General features: G+C 33.0%; 2 protein-coding genes across 9 annotated transcripts in view; one reads left to right on the forward strand and one right to left on the reverse strand.

The window, feature by feature from the left end:
* The window catches only part of LOC108763523 (tropomyosin), a 41763-nt gene extending 35659 nt beyond the window's left edge, over positions 1–6104 (forward strand). For 5 of the 8 annotated variants that reach the window (XM_018511268.1, XM_018511259.1, XM_018511230.1 and 2 more), the window contains one exon: positions 3602–3727. In XM_018511268.1, coding sequence (XP_018366770.1) covers positions 3602–3684 — 83 coding nt within the window. In that variant the 3' untranslated portion in view covers positions 3685–3727. Of the gene's footprint in view, positions 1–3601; positions 3728–4116; positions 4707–5142 lie in introns of those variants that run through there. The other 3 variants (XM_018511290.1, XM_018511283.1, XM_018511249.1) reach the window with 2 other exon arrangements.
* A 2791-nt stretch (positions 6105–8895) lies between these two features.
* Positions 8896–12520, reverse strand: LOC108763578 (LIM and SH3 domain protein Lasp). Its single transcript, XM_018511331.1, has 4 exons — positions 12214–12520; positions 11192–11395; positions 10082–10236; positions 8896–9823 (listed from the first exon to the last, which is right to left on the reverse strand). The coding sequence occupies exons 1-4, from the start codon at positions 12455–12457 to the stop codon at positions 9644–9646; spliced, it is 783 nt and encodes a 260-aa protein (XP_018366833.1). The 5' UTR covers positions 12458–12520; the 3' UTR covers positions 8896–9643.
* Between the last annotated feature and the right edge of the window lie 3735 nt (positions 12521–16255).

Below are 16255 nucleotides of genomic sequence, written 5' to 3' on the forward strand. Positions count from 1 at the left end.
AAGAAAATAAATGCAAGCAGGTAGCAAAACGGCGGCAACGAGAAGTGAACGAGAAACAAATACGCCGTTACGGAGCGAGAGCTTCGTATGTGGTGCACACCTTACCTAACATTAACGGATAAAAATGCAGTCTTTAGGCTAGCCTTATACCCTCCATTACGTCCATCCGCAGTGCGTGTACGTACTATACATGCTTATATGCGCTCGAGCGTGTGTATCGCGTGCGTGTTGCGTGTCTATTTGTATGCGTGTGACGTAAGTTACTGATATAGGTTGAGAGGAAGAGAATAGAAAATGTATGCATGTGTATATGTATGTAAGAAGAGTAAGGAAGATACAGAATGAAAGGATCAATATGACAGAGAGAGAATGTAAAAGATAGAAAGAACGAGGAAGAATAAATAATACGCGACAAAAACAGACGACAGGATAGTTCCATACATAATATGAAATTACTTGTAATTGAAATCTGATTTTTTTAGCTTTAGATTTTAGCTTAGTCTGTCTTTAAATTTTAATTTAAAAAAAATGGAGGCATGACTGCAACCGGTTTGAGACGTCTTCGAACACGCTGCGATTTAAATTCGTTATGAAAACGATTACTGGCCGTGGGAGAAATACGTGAATAGGTATTAGAGAGACGAAGAATATGAGAAATGAAGACAAGACGAATAGAATTTATTTGTATCGAGAGAAGTTTGATGAGAAATTTGAAACCAATTTTTTCGAGCGTATATTAGTTTTATGCGTTAAAGATTTTATATACAATCTATTATATAATTATAATATTGTACTTAATATACATATATAATTATATAGTAAACAGCGCTCGACTCGTCTGACATCTGAAGACAGGTTCTCCCCATTAAAGATAAATGATTGTTGAGTAACAATTATTAAGTTATAATATCTTTTAGAAGTGACTTACAAAAATTTTATCTTTTAATTGATTCGACCAGTTCATCGAATTTAGCGCGTGTTTCTCTCGGTACAAAATACGCGTAGCAGGATTGTATATAATGGAGGGAAACAGAGTGTTCATTTACTTTTCGCATCATTTTACATTCCGCATTCCACGCGGCTCAGCTCGCGCGAGAAGAAATTCGTCAGTTTCTTCTGTTAGCTTTACAGTGAGATTATTGTCGCGTCATCTTCTCATTGCCGCCGATAAAAGCAAAGACGACAATGATGCAATAACCATGCATTTAAGAGGATTCCACTGCCAAACCTTCCTATTAATTTTTCTAAAAATATATTTTCTTAGTACGTTTTTGTCTTCGTTGTGCAATATTCAGTCAAACAGTTACAATCGTATTACCAACGTAGTATCGCCATAATTCAAATTCTTTTCTTTCTTCATAATAAAATAATCGAAAATTATCTGGCCTATACAGATATATGTGTTGTACGTATGCAGAATGATTTAACTTCGAGCCTACGAAAAATTGATCAACGCATAATACTTAAGATAACAAACAGGGAAGCAACTGGCTACTTTGTCACGTCGCAGCGCAGCTTCCCGTGCTAGCTGAGTCATTTCGATATTTTTTTACCGATCGTGCCTGTATATATTTACGATATAAATACTAACCACGGCCAACGTCAAACCTCAATGCAGGGAACGTGCTTCGTTTCGAACGTAACAGCGAATGAGAGATTGGAAATAATAATCGATCGTCGAAATAATGCATATCCGATATTCCACTTCGCGGCGCATGGTTCGCCTCGAATTATTATTATTATTACTATTACTATTAATTGATACAGTTTGCCGCGCGCGCGCGCGTGTTAATGTTATTGCTACTTTACGCTCACCATCGAGCATCGCTAATCCTATAGAGAAATTTTCTCTTTTTTTCTTTTCTACTGAAAAACGTAATTTATGTCGCGTGTACTGCCTCGACCTCGATGCCGTAACCCGTCACGGTTATTCTTGTAGCACTTTTCCTGCAATATATTCTTGGATGGCCTTTTGATGTGGAAATGTGCATCGTCCTCTTCCCGTTTCAATATATAAATGCATGTATATTATCGTCACTCGCACGATCATTGAGCGATCATGAAGATAATAGAATAAATCGAAGATATGTTTCGGGAGATTGACCCCTGATAACAATAGAAATATTTTATCTTTCATATCTGGAAGGTACTTTAAATTTAATAATTTAGCTTGATTTGTATTATATAAATCGATATTTTGTTGATGTAGTATTAATATAAGCGTATTAATTATTACGCGACTTCTAAATATAATCACGTATGATTAATTAGATTAATCTAATAATATTTCTTCAGAAATTTGGACTATTTTGAATTGTATATCTCGTAAGTATGTCTCTATTTATATATACGAAGATAACGATGAACTAATCCAAAATACAGTATCTTATGCAATATCGAAAGGCCACCCAGAAACATCGCGATCGTTTGTTCTCCAAGTTAACGTCGCCACGAGCAAACGTTATTAAAAACCAGCAATAATGCGAAAAGCACAACTATGAGACCTACATGTTCTATCGTTGATTTTTATTAGCCACAGTTTTTTTCTTTCTGAATAATGCTAAAATTACGGAAACGCAGATACTTGAGTTTAAGAGAATTTTAGTTTATTAATTTACTTAATATTAATAAAGTAAATGGAACGATAATAACACTAATATCATTGTAATAATAATTGATTATTATATATTGCTATTATTATAAAACTGTTTATAATATATATTTTAATTTTGAAAAAAGAGTGTGTCGTTTGTTTTTCGTTGTGTTGTTCTTTTTTTTTACCTGCGCTAACATTAATCCTCCACCGTTAACATAATGACGTATAACTATTCTACACGCGATAACGCTGTGTGGTCGCCTTGTTGTTAGACAATCTCGTAACAAAATTGCATGATGAAGGAAGAAAATGGTACGTATACCTTATTTACGGTGAGTAAATTTGCTTAATTCGATTTTGCTATATTAATGCATGACAAATTTCCCTACTTATAATATCGAAACTTCACGATTGTCTTTTATCATAAAATAAATATTATTTTATAGATATACCTTTTCAATTATATATATTTGAGTAATTTACTGCTAAAATTTTTTCGATATATGTATACTAGCATAATCGTTGATTACATTAATGATTTTACACCGTAAAAAAGTGAACTATTTTCATAATTAATGCATCTAATTATTGAAATATGTTTCGTTAGGAAAATGTATGAAAAAAACTATTACTATAGAGTTAAGAATAGCATAGATATAAATTAAGGTACAAATTTCAATTACATCTAAAAAAAATTGTTATATCTGACAAAAGAAATTTAACGAACATCAGGGTCGTAGAAACAGTTGATGAATCTTATTTTTAGCTATACGTGTTAAGACTCACGTATTTATTTTTAAATCCTTAAGTTATTTAATTTAAAATCAATTATTTTCACCATTATCCTGCTTGGTTAATTCACTACCTTTAGCGCGGTATTAATTTTAACAATATTAAATACTTTCATCTCTTCAGCACTTTTTTCTTTAAACATTTTTCACGCTACGCAGTAGATGAAATCTCTAACTAAATAGCGGCTATCTATAACGTTGCGAATGCTTGCAGATGAGATGGTGATCGAAAAGGAGAAATTCAAGGAAGTCGGGGATGGCTTGGATAATGCGTTCTTCGAGCTCTATGGCGTGTAACATGGCTACTAACCACCTTTCTAACGCTTCGATACAAAAAAAAGAAACAAAAAAAATACCGAAAGCCCTTTTTACAAATTTAGCTTGCGCTTAACACATCTTTCGTAAGTTACTCGTCTATGCTTTTTAACCCGCTCTTTGCTAAAATCGCAGCTTCCCGATCAAACGCCTCCTAAAAGAATCCCTCATTTTTCTAAAGTGCGAAATATTTCTATATACCCTTTTTCACATCGCTTAAAACTAAATATTCCATGTACACTATTATATTAGTAAAGGATCGAAGGTTCATGTGATACCTACATCTTTTCAGTTTTATCTCGTATCAAAGTTCATGCAAATTATCAATGCCCCTAATTCATACTGAACGTATCAAAGTACAATTGATACAGTAACGTGTGAATAACATTCTAACGACACTATGTTTTCTTGCAGACGAGCTCGTCCACGAGAAGGAGAAGTACAAATACATCTGCGACGACCTGGACCTTACTTTCACCGAATTGGTTGGTTAAATCTGGCTGTCAAATATCCGCGTCCGCTATCGAATTATCTGGCCGTAATTATCAACATTATACGCACAATTCGATTGCGATCGGGTCACGGCCATTCGACGCATATACTTTCGTTATCGTAATAAAAATCAATGTACTATAAATACGTTCCGCGTTCAGAATATTTTTCTTTTTTTAATTTATCAACGATTCCACTTCTCCAGCTTCCGTCGGTATATACAGCCGCTCTGTGTGTGAGAGCTGCGATTATTTATTTATTAAATTATTTATTTCGAAAACGCCGCTTAGATCAAAATTACAAGCGCAGTTCTAATTGCATTATGCTTCGATAACAGCGTGCGGTAAGTAGAGCAAAAAGAAAAGTACAGTAAATATTCAATGTATTGTATTATTAATAAAATATTATTGAATGTGAAAAAATATCTTGATGATCTTTTTATAATAGTTCGCGAATTTAAAATTGTCGAAAAATTGTACAAGGCCACTTTTGTTTCTAATACTTCTCTCTCAGAAATTAGAACAAATAAAACATCACATAGAATTTAATGTGCTTTTTTCTTTCATACTTGAAACATACCCTGTTCCTTAATGAGTTAAAGTCAGCTACGAGATATTTATTTTTATAAAATATATTTCCATAAATATTTATCCGTATATAGACTTTGATCTTATTTATATATAGATTAATCCATTTTATCTTCTCAAGTGAATTTCTCAGGTTTTAGATAATAGGATCAATCCAGCTAATTTTCCTTCATCCTATTTTCACTTTAAGCTGTTTCACAGATATAATGATCGTCTAATCCCAAAGCATTAACCATGAAGATTATGTGCTCGTTATATTCTCTCTCTCTTTCTCTTTCCAATTAAAAAGAATATTAAAATGTACATCCGATTAACCATCATACCGTCCACTAATACCACGTTCCCTCCCTTCTCGTTGCAGACGTACTGGTAAATGAGCGCTGTAAATACAAAGCGATCGCCGACGAGATGGATCAGACGTTCGCCGACCTCGCCGGATATTAGCAGGCAGGCTAAAATGCGTACAACCGGGGGTGTTACATGCGGGAAAAAGAAAAAAAGCGAGAGAAAAAAGAAAGAAACGATTCGTTCATGCTACGACAAAACGACACTGCCAGCACGCGGACCCTTCGCCACACGTCGTCTCGTCCGATTACATTAGCATTCTACATGTACTCGCTAGAGGAAAGTCGAGGACGAGGAGGATGAGATCGCTGACATTTAGCGTTAACCGCGCATGACTTAACCGTTAAGTCGAATTTTTCGTTGAAGACACCGTCACGCGTTCTACATTCTTTCGACTCGACCGAAATCTACGTTTGAGCAGGCTCGTCCAGCGTCTTTTGTAAAGTTTTACATAGAAATCGGGAAGAGAACCTTTTTGAACGGCGGTAAGATCGTATAAAAAAAATTTGTGCTTCTGAAGATTTTTTGGAAGCAAAAATATATACGTACTCTTCCAATACCTGGCACGAAATTCCCATTCAATGATGACGATTTATTGCAACATTGGTTCTGTTACCTGTGCTTATATTATCCCTGCGCAGCAAGGTGTCTTTATCTTATCCCTCACGTCCAATAAATTTCATTATTTCCATCGAGATCTGTATTATTCCCTATAATTCGCATAGCTTCTGTAACGATTATTGGTTGCTAAGAAACTTCTTGCAGGATTAATTATTTTCATCTTGCTAGCTCAATCGCACAATTTATGCAGGATACTGTAAGTCGCATTGTTTCATTAACAAAAAAAAAGTACGGGCCAAAAACGGCATTCGCTCGAAAGTTAGATTGTGCTCATTCGAAATCAAGTCCATATGGCCTTAAATACAACATCCTAATTCTTGCGACAAATGTGTTCAAAGCACTTTTATATAAGCAGGAAATTAAAACGGAACTATACAAATTCTTGACATAATTACAACAATTTGTATCTACCAACGGGCTTAAAAAGATAAAGATTAATAATGTTGGAGTGATTAACATCAACAAAAAACGATAAATTTCCTGCTTATAAAATTTCTATTTCGTTTAAGAAGCAGCGCTAACATTCATCATTAACCATGAATCTTCTTTATATTTGCACATTCCACCGAACGATTAGACAGTGCGGTCTAATTAGTCAGGCTAACGCTTAAGTTTCTTTCCATTATATATTAAGAAATACCACATATTATCCTTATCTGTTCATGCTTCTATGTTGTATCGTGCAGTATTGTGTCAAAATATTGATGAATTACCGATTGACTTGCTGAAATATCTCATTTTAACGGAATGAGATATAGTGTTCATTATAGCATATAAAATTGCTTCTATGATATATTAGAAAAGTTTGCAAAGCGATCTGGGCTGGATTATGGTGCGAAAGAAATAAAGTCTAATAAAGATAGAACGATATTACAAATAAAAATGTACGCTTGAAATAATCGAAAAAGATCGATCAAGTTCGATACATCTACTTCTTTCGGCAACATACCTTAATGCTGAAAATTGTATATCTTAGTCTTTAATCTTTTCCAAATGTTAATTCAACGGTTTGACGATCAAATATGATCACGCAAGTTATCGGGATTGACGATGAATCTTGTGATGGACCAAGCTCAGAGACTTTCAAACATGCACTCGATGCAGGCGATCTTGACTATCTTATGTGATAATTATTATTTTATTGTATTTATATTACTTTCAATAAAAATGCATATTTTATATCTCTGCATACTAAAATGTTTTACTCGATTTTAAAATTACGTCATGTTTTATTTTACTATAACGTTGTTTCATAGTTAATTCAATTCACGAACATCTGTTACGACTGAATATTGACTGAATATTGATTGCTTTGCGATAATGCTGAATACTAATGGCATCTGTGGAATTTGCAGTATTTCTTCAAATAATATTAAATTCTTTATCATCGTGATATTAAAACTTATCACGTAGTCGTGTTAAGATATATATAAATGCTCTTTTAATATCTAAAGCAAAATATAAATATATCATATTAGAAAACTAAATGTAAGAACAATTATTTGTTAAATTCTGAAGAAACAATACATAATGTTCAACTTAATGAAACAATACACATTATATATAAACGGAAAGGCTCCTTTTTTGTGAATATCAAGTTTATGATTAAACTGAGCATGTGCGAATAAAAATAAATTATACAAACGGTAGTAAAAAAATGATACGTTTTTGCGACTCATTTCTTCAAGAATGAAAACTAGGAATTTTTCAGAATAAAGAAAGGAATTTCATCAATTAAAGAAAGTGCAATTACCAATAATGAACCATAGATTTACATAACATACATATTCATTATTTATGATTTGCTATGATAATATAATATTTGTCTAAACACAACGCTAACATATATTTCTGTATCTTGCAATTAAAATATGAAATCCTCTTATCAGCGATCTAATAATTACAAAAGTGCTGAGTAACACGTTTCCAAAAATATCCATTCGCTTCGTTCGTAAAGGAGGTCGAACGACATCACGTGTAACCCACAGATAACACTTATATAACTTTTACATGGTTCATTAATCTGTACAGTTCCATCGGACGTCGTTCCATAATATAATCTACCTATTTAGGTAAATAGGATGTACATACATTTCTGAGGAACCAGTTTGACATTTATAATTTAAAAATGTAATAACAAAACACTAAAAATCACTTCGTGATAGTAAACATTACATTCTATCAACGATCAATTTAATTTATTACTACACGTTAACAAACAATGAACCAAAGTAGACAAATCTATTTTAGAAGATTTAATAGTCATGTTAGCTAACACGAATAATACTGTGCTTTTGAAATATGAATTTCACAAAAAGAGCTTGACATTAAAATAAACTAAATATTAAATAATTTTCTATCAAAAATTTTCATATTATTCGTGTAACCTCAGAATCGCCGAATAATAAAGTAACTTACATCAACAACGTAAATGCAATTTTGGAAATAAGAAATGTGAAGCATATATATATATATGTGGACCATATGAAATAAAACTTAAGCACTACGAAATAAAATATTGGTTAATTAATTTATATTAATATCGTTATAATTAAAAATCAGTAACGGTACATAACGATAATTTTCATATTTTATTAAAATGGGAGGCAAGTGTCAGCATCTTTTGTGTCAATAATATTATCTTCCTCATAATTTTAATTTAATTGCTTTATCTTTAGGAGGAAAGGCATTATTTGTATCAATTATTTTTTCACATCAAATCAAGCTATATTAATGCGGCAAGTAAAAATTTGTTGGTATTTCTTTAAATATCCTATACTGATGCACTTTTTCATGCACCTTACATTATGATAACAAGTCCGTACCACAACTAATTAGCAGTCTATACGTATAAGGCACATTGCATTATTTTTTTTCGAATATAAGGGAAGATTTTGTCTTACGTTTCATTACTGGAAAAAAAATTTAGATATCATGACTAAAATACTTTTGTAAACATCTCCGAAAAAAATTGAAAAGGTATTATTACAAAGACAAGAATATAGAATAATATAACAAATAATATTAATAGTAAATATAAATGCAAAATGATCGAAACATAAAAATCTGCCTAATTGATACTAATGTGTTAGAGTTTATATTGAATAACAAATAAAATCCTCGTCAATAAAAATAATGATTATCAGAAAAAGGGCTCGTAAAGAATCGTTAATTGAACCAAATTATTTGTTTTTGATATTTATATTCTAATTATATAGTGTAAACTCTAAAAAGATATCAAAACGGAGGAATAATAATAACTGTACGTAATAGTAAAAAGAAAAGTAAGTGACGCTTTACAGAAAACTGCATTCATGGAAGATATATCTTATACTTAATTCGTCTTAATTGTTGGTCAAGGCTTATGTCACTTCACAAGCTGTCAGAATTTTAATTGTAATCGACACAATTTATCGCAGTGTGTGTTTGGTCCCATCATGGAATTCTAACATATGAAGCTACATATTGTCATCTAGAAGCTGAGAATACTCAACTTGGATACTCATGAAATACGTCTCTGAGCATTTATAAAATTAATTTCGATATTCTATTTCTTTTATCAACATATTTTGAATACCTTATCCAAATATATGTCTTGATGTTTAATTGATATCAAGATAAAATTTAAAATTTATATCAAAATATCAAGATCCTTGATGAAAGTTCTTTAGTAGTTAAAATATCTAATTATCTGATTTTCTAAGATGACAGTGCGCCGTTTCGATCAAACTTTATTCCGGCCGAATAATAAGAGCCGAGTAGAAGCGCTATCTCGAGTATTGTGTATCGTAATTTTTTTTAACTCGTCTCTTTCTTCGGTAAAACGCGCCCTAATTAAGCGCTCTGATCGAAGTGGCGGCAATTAGCAAATGGAAGCTCGACATGAGAAAGAACGTTTAAATCTGCGCCGGTTCGACATAATTAGCGGGTAGCATGCCGTGTCGTCCCGTACGCTGCACCAGTCCAGTCATCCAACCCTCATCGACAGCTGTGCAGTTGACAATTAAATCACCGTCGCAGAAGCTCACCTCATCGAGATCTTGCGCTTCGTAGTCATACATCGCTCTGTACACTCTCTGCGAAAAATATATCTTTATAGAAAAAAAAAAAATACGTAAAACTGCGTATATCCATTTGGCATGCTATACACATTTTTTTTTACTTATGCTTTTTGTTTGAATAATTTAAAAAGCTCATTTAAGAAGTGTAATTTGTAAGATTGTAAACTCCTTCCATGAAATCTTTCTTAGATTAGCAGACACATAAGTTTATATTACAAATAAGTCATAAGAGACAACACAATGCGACAATAAGTAATAAAAAAAGATATTTACTCCGACGTTGGAGGGCGGTGGCGGTGATTGATGTTGAGATTGATGTTGATGTTGATTATTGTTTATCGTTGTAGCCGGCGTTAACGATCCGTAATATTCATTCACTGGATCGATGTCAGCAACCGAGCCGATTTTTCGTGTCGGTGGATTCGTCACTGCAAACACATCGAACTTGTATGAGCGACGTATAACTTACAACTTTCTACATTTGTATACTCTATTAGAAACGCATAATTCGTTCTGTAATAAACACCCTTTTGTTCTCCAGTTAGTAACAATTGTTACTTGGTGCGATCCTGTGATCTGCCACATGAATTATTCCGTGGGTTCAGCAAGGAGCGAACACGGAACCACAGAATGAGGAACATTAAACAAAGACAATTACACTTTCTATTTTCCCAACAAGGTGCACGCGGTGATGTCGCAACGATTAATTCCAGTGCAAATTGCTTCGACGATTTGTCTTTGTGATGAATCGTGTGTGACGACGATAAAAGCATAATGATGCGAACGTTTAAGTCTGACGAGCGACAATAATGCTTTAGGCGATTTCACGATCGTAATATAAGCCTGGCGTTACAATAAGAATAGCTAAGCGTTTATCTTCCTAAAATCATCTTTCTAAACAACAATTCGATTAAAGCACGACCTATTATCCAGGGACGCGAATTCTATACCCACGCGATTGTAAAATAGAGGCTGCAGAATGCGACCTCGGATAAAAAACATCGCGATAAAAAATATACATTATTGAAATTCTTTTTCCGTTTTCATCTTCTACGAATCTTAATTATTAAGACGCAGCCATACAGACTTCTGATATAACTATGAATGTATAATCATTTGCGGACGTAAATAATACAAACCTCAAATATCGAACCGGTCGTAAACATTAATCGCAATAAAATTTAGAAAAATAATGTTACGTATTAAGTATGCAAATCACAATCCATACAATAACAATAATAATATTAATGTTATATAATATTACATAATCTTTCTACAAGTTACTCAAATTATTCTATTATAATGATACAGTCATGCGACGTATCTCTCTACATAGCGAAAGAAAGGTTGCTGCAACGATTGTAGCCGCGAAGGTAAACGCACCTGGTCCCTTGTCGCTCGTATAAATGACTGTGGTAGCAGCTTGCCTTGCGGAATAGGGACTCGGCCTCGCTTCGCTAAGGGGATCGTAATCGGCGATCCTACCTGGTGTCCTCTGTACCGGCGAATTCGCCGTCCTTGCAGGCGGCGGATTGGCGTTTATGCTCGACGCAGGTGCGATCGTACCGTCTGTGTACTCTACGTACTCTATATCAACAATGCACGAAAAAGACTAGCGATACGTTCAATAGGAAGCATCCTGCGATCTGCCCACCATGAACGGTATTATGAGCGTGTAATGAATCATGAATATGGAAAAAAATAATGCAGTAAGAATCTGAATTTTGTCTGAATTTTACGCCGTCGTTTTGGTGGATTGATTGCAGCAATACGTGTGTATTCATGATTGTGTTATTTTTAATACACAATTTTGTAAATGAAATGCGAACAAATAGTACACAACAAATTTACGAATACTGATACATACATAATGTATAATCTGCAATTTGATGATTACATAGATACTGTTAGGTAAATCGTCGTTAATTAACAGTTGAGATGTTAAAAATTGAACATGTAATTATATTATTATTAAGATTAAAATCATAGATATATATGTATAATTATTAACAGAGAGTAATTTAAGACAAAATGTTAGATAACTTATTTAAGAAATTGTATAAATTATAATTGTTATAAAACAAATTTATATATATATATATATATATAATACCCCCAATAATTCAATCAAATCACAAATTACATCAATAGCATTTTTCCGATGTTAGTCTGTTAAAAATCATTCAACAAATTTTGTTGTAACAAACATGATATTTTTAGTTTGGCAATAAAGTTTTACACGCTTATTGTTATAATTTTAAAACGATACAGCAACGAAATAATAAAAATCATAAAAATATATATAATTATATTTCCCATTTTATTATGCATGAACTAAAAAGATATAATATTATAATAGAAAAAAACTGTTATATGCAAACACCGTCAAAGAGTTTACCACCTACCTATTTGCTCGCCATTTTCTCCGGTCATTGTCCTCTTTTGCTCCATGATCGCCTTCTTTTCAAGCTCACCGTGATAAGCGACATTCGAGATGATCTTGCTGTTCTGCTTAATTCTAAGAGTCTCCGGATCGTCCGCTACTTGCGTAAACTTCCCCTTCGCCTTTTCAAACTCGGCATGATACTTAACGTTGCTCTGTATCTTCGTGTTCTCCGCGATACGCTTCAGCTCCGGTGTCTCCGCCATCGTGGTGGCTTTGGCTTTTGGTATGTGCCTGCCAAGAATGAAAAACAGTGAAAAATTTTATCGTTAACGACATTGTTGTAAGAAATTATCTATCCAATGTTAGAGAGCGAGGATTCATTCATGGAGCATTTAAACTCGTGCAAGATGAGCAAGTCACTTCGAGTTTAAAGCACCGTTTCGCGATACCCGGTACGTTGTATTTCACATGAGTTTCAGTTTCGCATTTCTCTCTCTCTCTCTCTCTCTTTCTTTCTTTTTAACAAGAATATCTCGCATATACAAGCCTCTCGCATTATTTTACACGGATTCCCTAGGGGCGACCTCCTACACAAAGGAAACGTGTAAGTTCGCTGACTAATGCAAGTTCCAAGTGAACGACAAGCGGTCAATGACGTCAGTCTTATCGTGAGCATCCTTCGCGTAGCACGTCGATTATAATAGTAGGTACGGAAAATAGCATAAAGATAACTTACATTCGTCGATGTCACAATTACGCAATTGTGTGACATTGAGTTTCGAAAAATTCGAATTTCCTACATCATACACGACGTACAAAATGCGTGTGATGCACCGGTGCCTCATACGTGTGATAAGGTTATTTGCATTCACGTTATTATCACTACACTATGAAACACCGTTATCTACAACTGCATACTAGAAATGTCTGCCTGGAATTAAACGCATGAAACTTATATTCTAAATTTTTACATAGACATATATATATATATATGACCTTTTTATTAGAAAATTTTTTAATTAGTTTAATCTATTATCTTTCTCTAGAGGACAAATTTTAATCTCAAAAATGTTTAATTTATTATTCAAATTATTATTCAAAAAATTATATTACATCTTTCGTTTGACGCTGTTTTGTATTTTAATATTGATATTAATTATAATAATAACACATACATACATTAATGAAATAAATATTATATGTAGTACTCTAGGTGACACGATATATCTAATTGCAACAACAATTTTAAGTTATATTGCTCGACAAATAATTATTACTTGACAATTTGACATTCTGGACAAGCAGTACGTGCCTCGCGACGTAATTATAATTATTAATTAGGCGGGCAAAAAAGGTACGATATGCCTAGTCTTAATTATGACGCGATTAACACATCTCAGCGAATTGAGCGTGCATAAGCTGCTATTTTAAGCGGATTATTCGCCTCGCATGCGTAAAACGCTTTTTGCTGTGCATGACGCGTGTTAACGTAAAATAAGGATAATTATCAATCAACCGGTAACCGAGTGAGCCGAGTGAAATTCGATAGAAACCTCCTGGTTAGGAACTCGACCGATTTAATCACGGCACAGGTAACTGTCCAGTGCTTATTTAACGAGATAGAAATCGGTGCGTGAACGCATAACGATACGTGCACCTACAGTAAATGACACGCGTGAGAATGCAATTTCAGTGATATGCGTGAATGTATCGACAGTATTGCGATTCACATGAAAAAATGCCAGTACTGACGCAATTAAGGAAACGCTTAGCATTGTGTTGATAATTGAAAATTCCGGTACATTAACCCGTTACCTGTTGCAACTTTCTATGTATATTTTTATCACGTTTTATATATACTAAAAGTGCATATACACGTAAAACTTATAATTTTTAATTTATTATTTTTTACGTAAAAATATTTTTTATATTACAAATTAAATGAGACTGCAAAACTATTCTTTTTCTTTAAATAAATCTATTCTTAGTAATTACATTTTTTATGATGTTAATTAATCGTATTTTGGACCATGCGTCTGAAATGATTATCGAAAGTAAATTGTATAAATCGTATAATGCGCGAGAATTAACCGGCGTATACATAAAACGCAATCGAGATTTGTGTCACGACTTCGTTTCCCATATACGGGCCGCGTTGTCTGACCCGGTAATTGTGCCACGCGATTACGTAATACTCCGGCGCACACCGTACACGAATAATAGGCATGCACTCTTGACTCTCTTTGTTCAAAGAAGACGAGGGATAGGCATTGTTACGTGCCCAGGGAGGAAGAATTATCTTGTCGACCGATGCGCATCCGAGTTCCTTGAATTTAGCGTGGAAAAAGAGGAAGTTCGCTAAAAATAACTTTGAGAACGGCCACAAACGAAAGAAAATTGGAAAACAATGCGGCCCGTGTCTTCTCGTGCGACTCTGTTGCATGTTTCCAATTGTTATACAATTGTATATACGGTAAATACAGATAATAATATAATAGATAAATATGAGATAAAAATAATACGTACCTCGCAATTTTTCAAATACTCAATGGAAATTTAAATATGATATAGAGTTATAATTAAAGATTGGTCAATGGAATAAAAATGCATTAGCTTCTAAATGTTAAATATTTCTACGCCATTATCATGTTTAATAAAAAATAAGATTTTTGTAAGAATGATCTACTTGCGAAATATTAATAATTTAAATTTATGATTTAATATATGCGCCTAAATGATCCCATCATATAATAACAAAAGAAATTTTTTTAAAGATTTTTAATAAAAATTTATAAATATATGCGAGAGAGAGAGAGAGAGAGAGAGAGAGAGAGAGAGAGAGAGAGACTGTATGATTTTTTCCCAGAGATTGACTCTACGGACTATACGACCACGATTAATACGCAACGAAGTGATTCATCGAATCATTTAACCACATACGTATATGTGCGATGACTAATCTCTTAACAAACGCTTGTCTACGTACTATGATATATGTCCGTAATATTTATCGAATTTTTCTGACGCACTCAGGGCGTATTTTACAATTAAGTAGAAAATGTGAGTTTGCCAACATAATATATGGCGCAAATAAAATAACAAGCATTTCATCAGAATATAAATTTAAAATAATTAAATCACTCGTAGGATCATGACGCATCTGATACGCAATATAATGAATATTCATTTAAAAAAAGATCTATCTTACACTACATATGTGGCCGAATTTAATGCATTAAATGTAATGATGTATAATAATTATATAGCCTTTCGAGAATATAATACAAACAAAATTTAAGTTAATGTTTATCGATGGTAAATACTAATCAAATTACGGAGCGACAGAAATTTAGGTATGTATATCTTTCTCTCATATTTTATTGTTCAGTGAAGCTTCTTTAGATTACTTAACTGCGTCACGCGATACTGCATGCCTGATTTATCGAATACTATATATGGAAGTGTCACCAATGTAATGGAGAGGATAACATCTGTTGCACCTGGTTATCACACCGGTCAAATAGCAAGAACGAGACGGTACTGATAAATTATAGCCAAGAATCATAATACCGCTTGATAAACGAATATTTAAACATGCACATTACTACACATATTAAACACATTAGTTACATTAACAATAAAGTTTAAAGACTCATCCGATCTGATAATATAAACGAATTTAAACATCGAATATTTTATGATTTACGCTCTTTATGTTATCGTCTCCTTCCTTAAAACGCTTATGTAACCAAATTTTTTTACTGAATCGTCTAGAATTATTTAGAATCTCAAAATTTTATTGTATTAATTTTTAATTATTTATCACAAGTTTCTTAAACATAAAATTATTTTTTCCTAATTTTCTTTTGGTATGTCTGCCGAGTTATTAACGCATACATTTACGCCATTAATAGATTTTTCAAGAGAAGAAATTCAATATTAATTGAATAATTAAATATATTAAAATTGAAAGTATATTTTATCTTTATATTCGAATCTTATTTATCCTGATTCGAAAACTAAGGATTTCTACATCTAAATTGTATATTATACTATCGACC

Source organism: Trachymyrmex cornetzi, unplaced genomic scaffold (assembly GCF_001594075.2).
Source record: "Trachymyrmex cornetzi isolate Tcor2-1 unplaced genomic scaffold, Tcor1.1 scaffold1118, whole genome shotgun sequence".
NCBI classification, from domain to species: Eukaryota; Metazoa; Arthropoda; class Insecta; order Hymenoptera; family Formicidae; genus Trachymyrmex; species Trachymyrmex cornetzi.

What these genes read in the sequence shown, in the direction of transcription:
- LOC108763578 (XM_018511331.1), bottom strand. Translation starts at nt 12,457, where the DNA reads ATGGCGGAGACACCGGAGCTGAAGCGTATCGCGGAGAACACGAAGATA. An exon ending in AGAAAATGGCGAGCAAATAG is followed by an intron (nt 11,396 to 12,213) that starts GTAGGTGGTAAA and finishes TTGTTGATATAG; the next exon opens with AGTACGTAGAGTACACAGAC. An exon ending in TACGAGCGACAAGGGACCAG is followed by an intron (nt 10,237 to 11,191) that starts GTGCGTTTACCT and finishes ATGTGTTTGCAG; the next exon opens with TGACGAATCCACCGACACGA.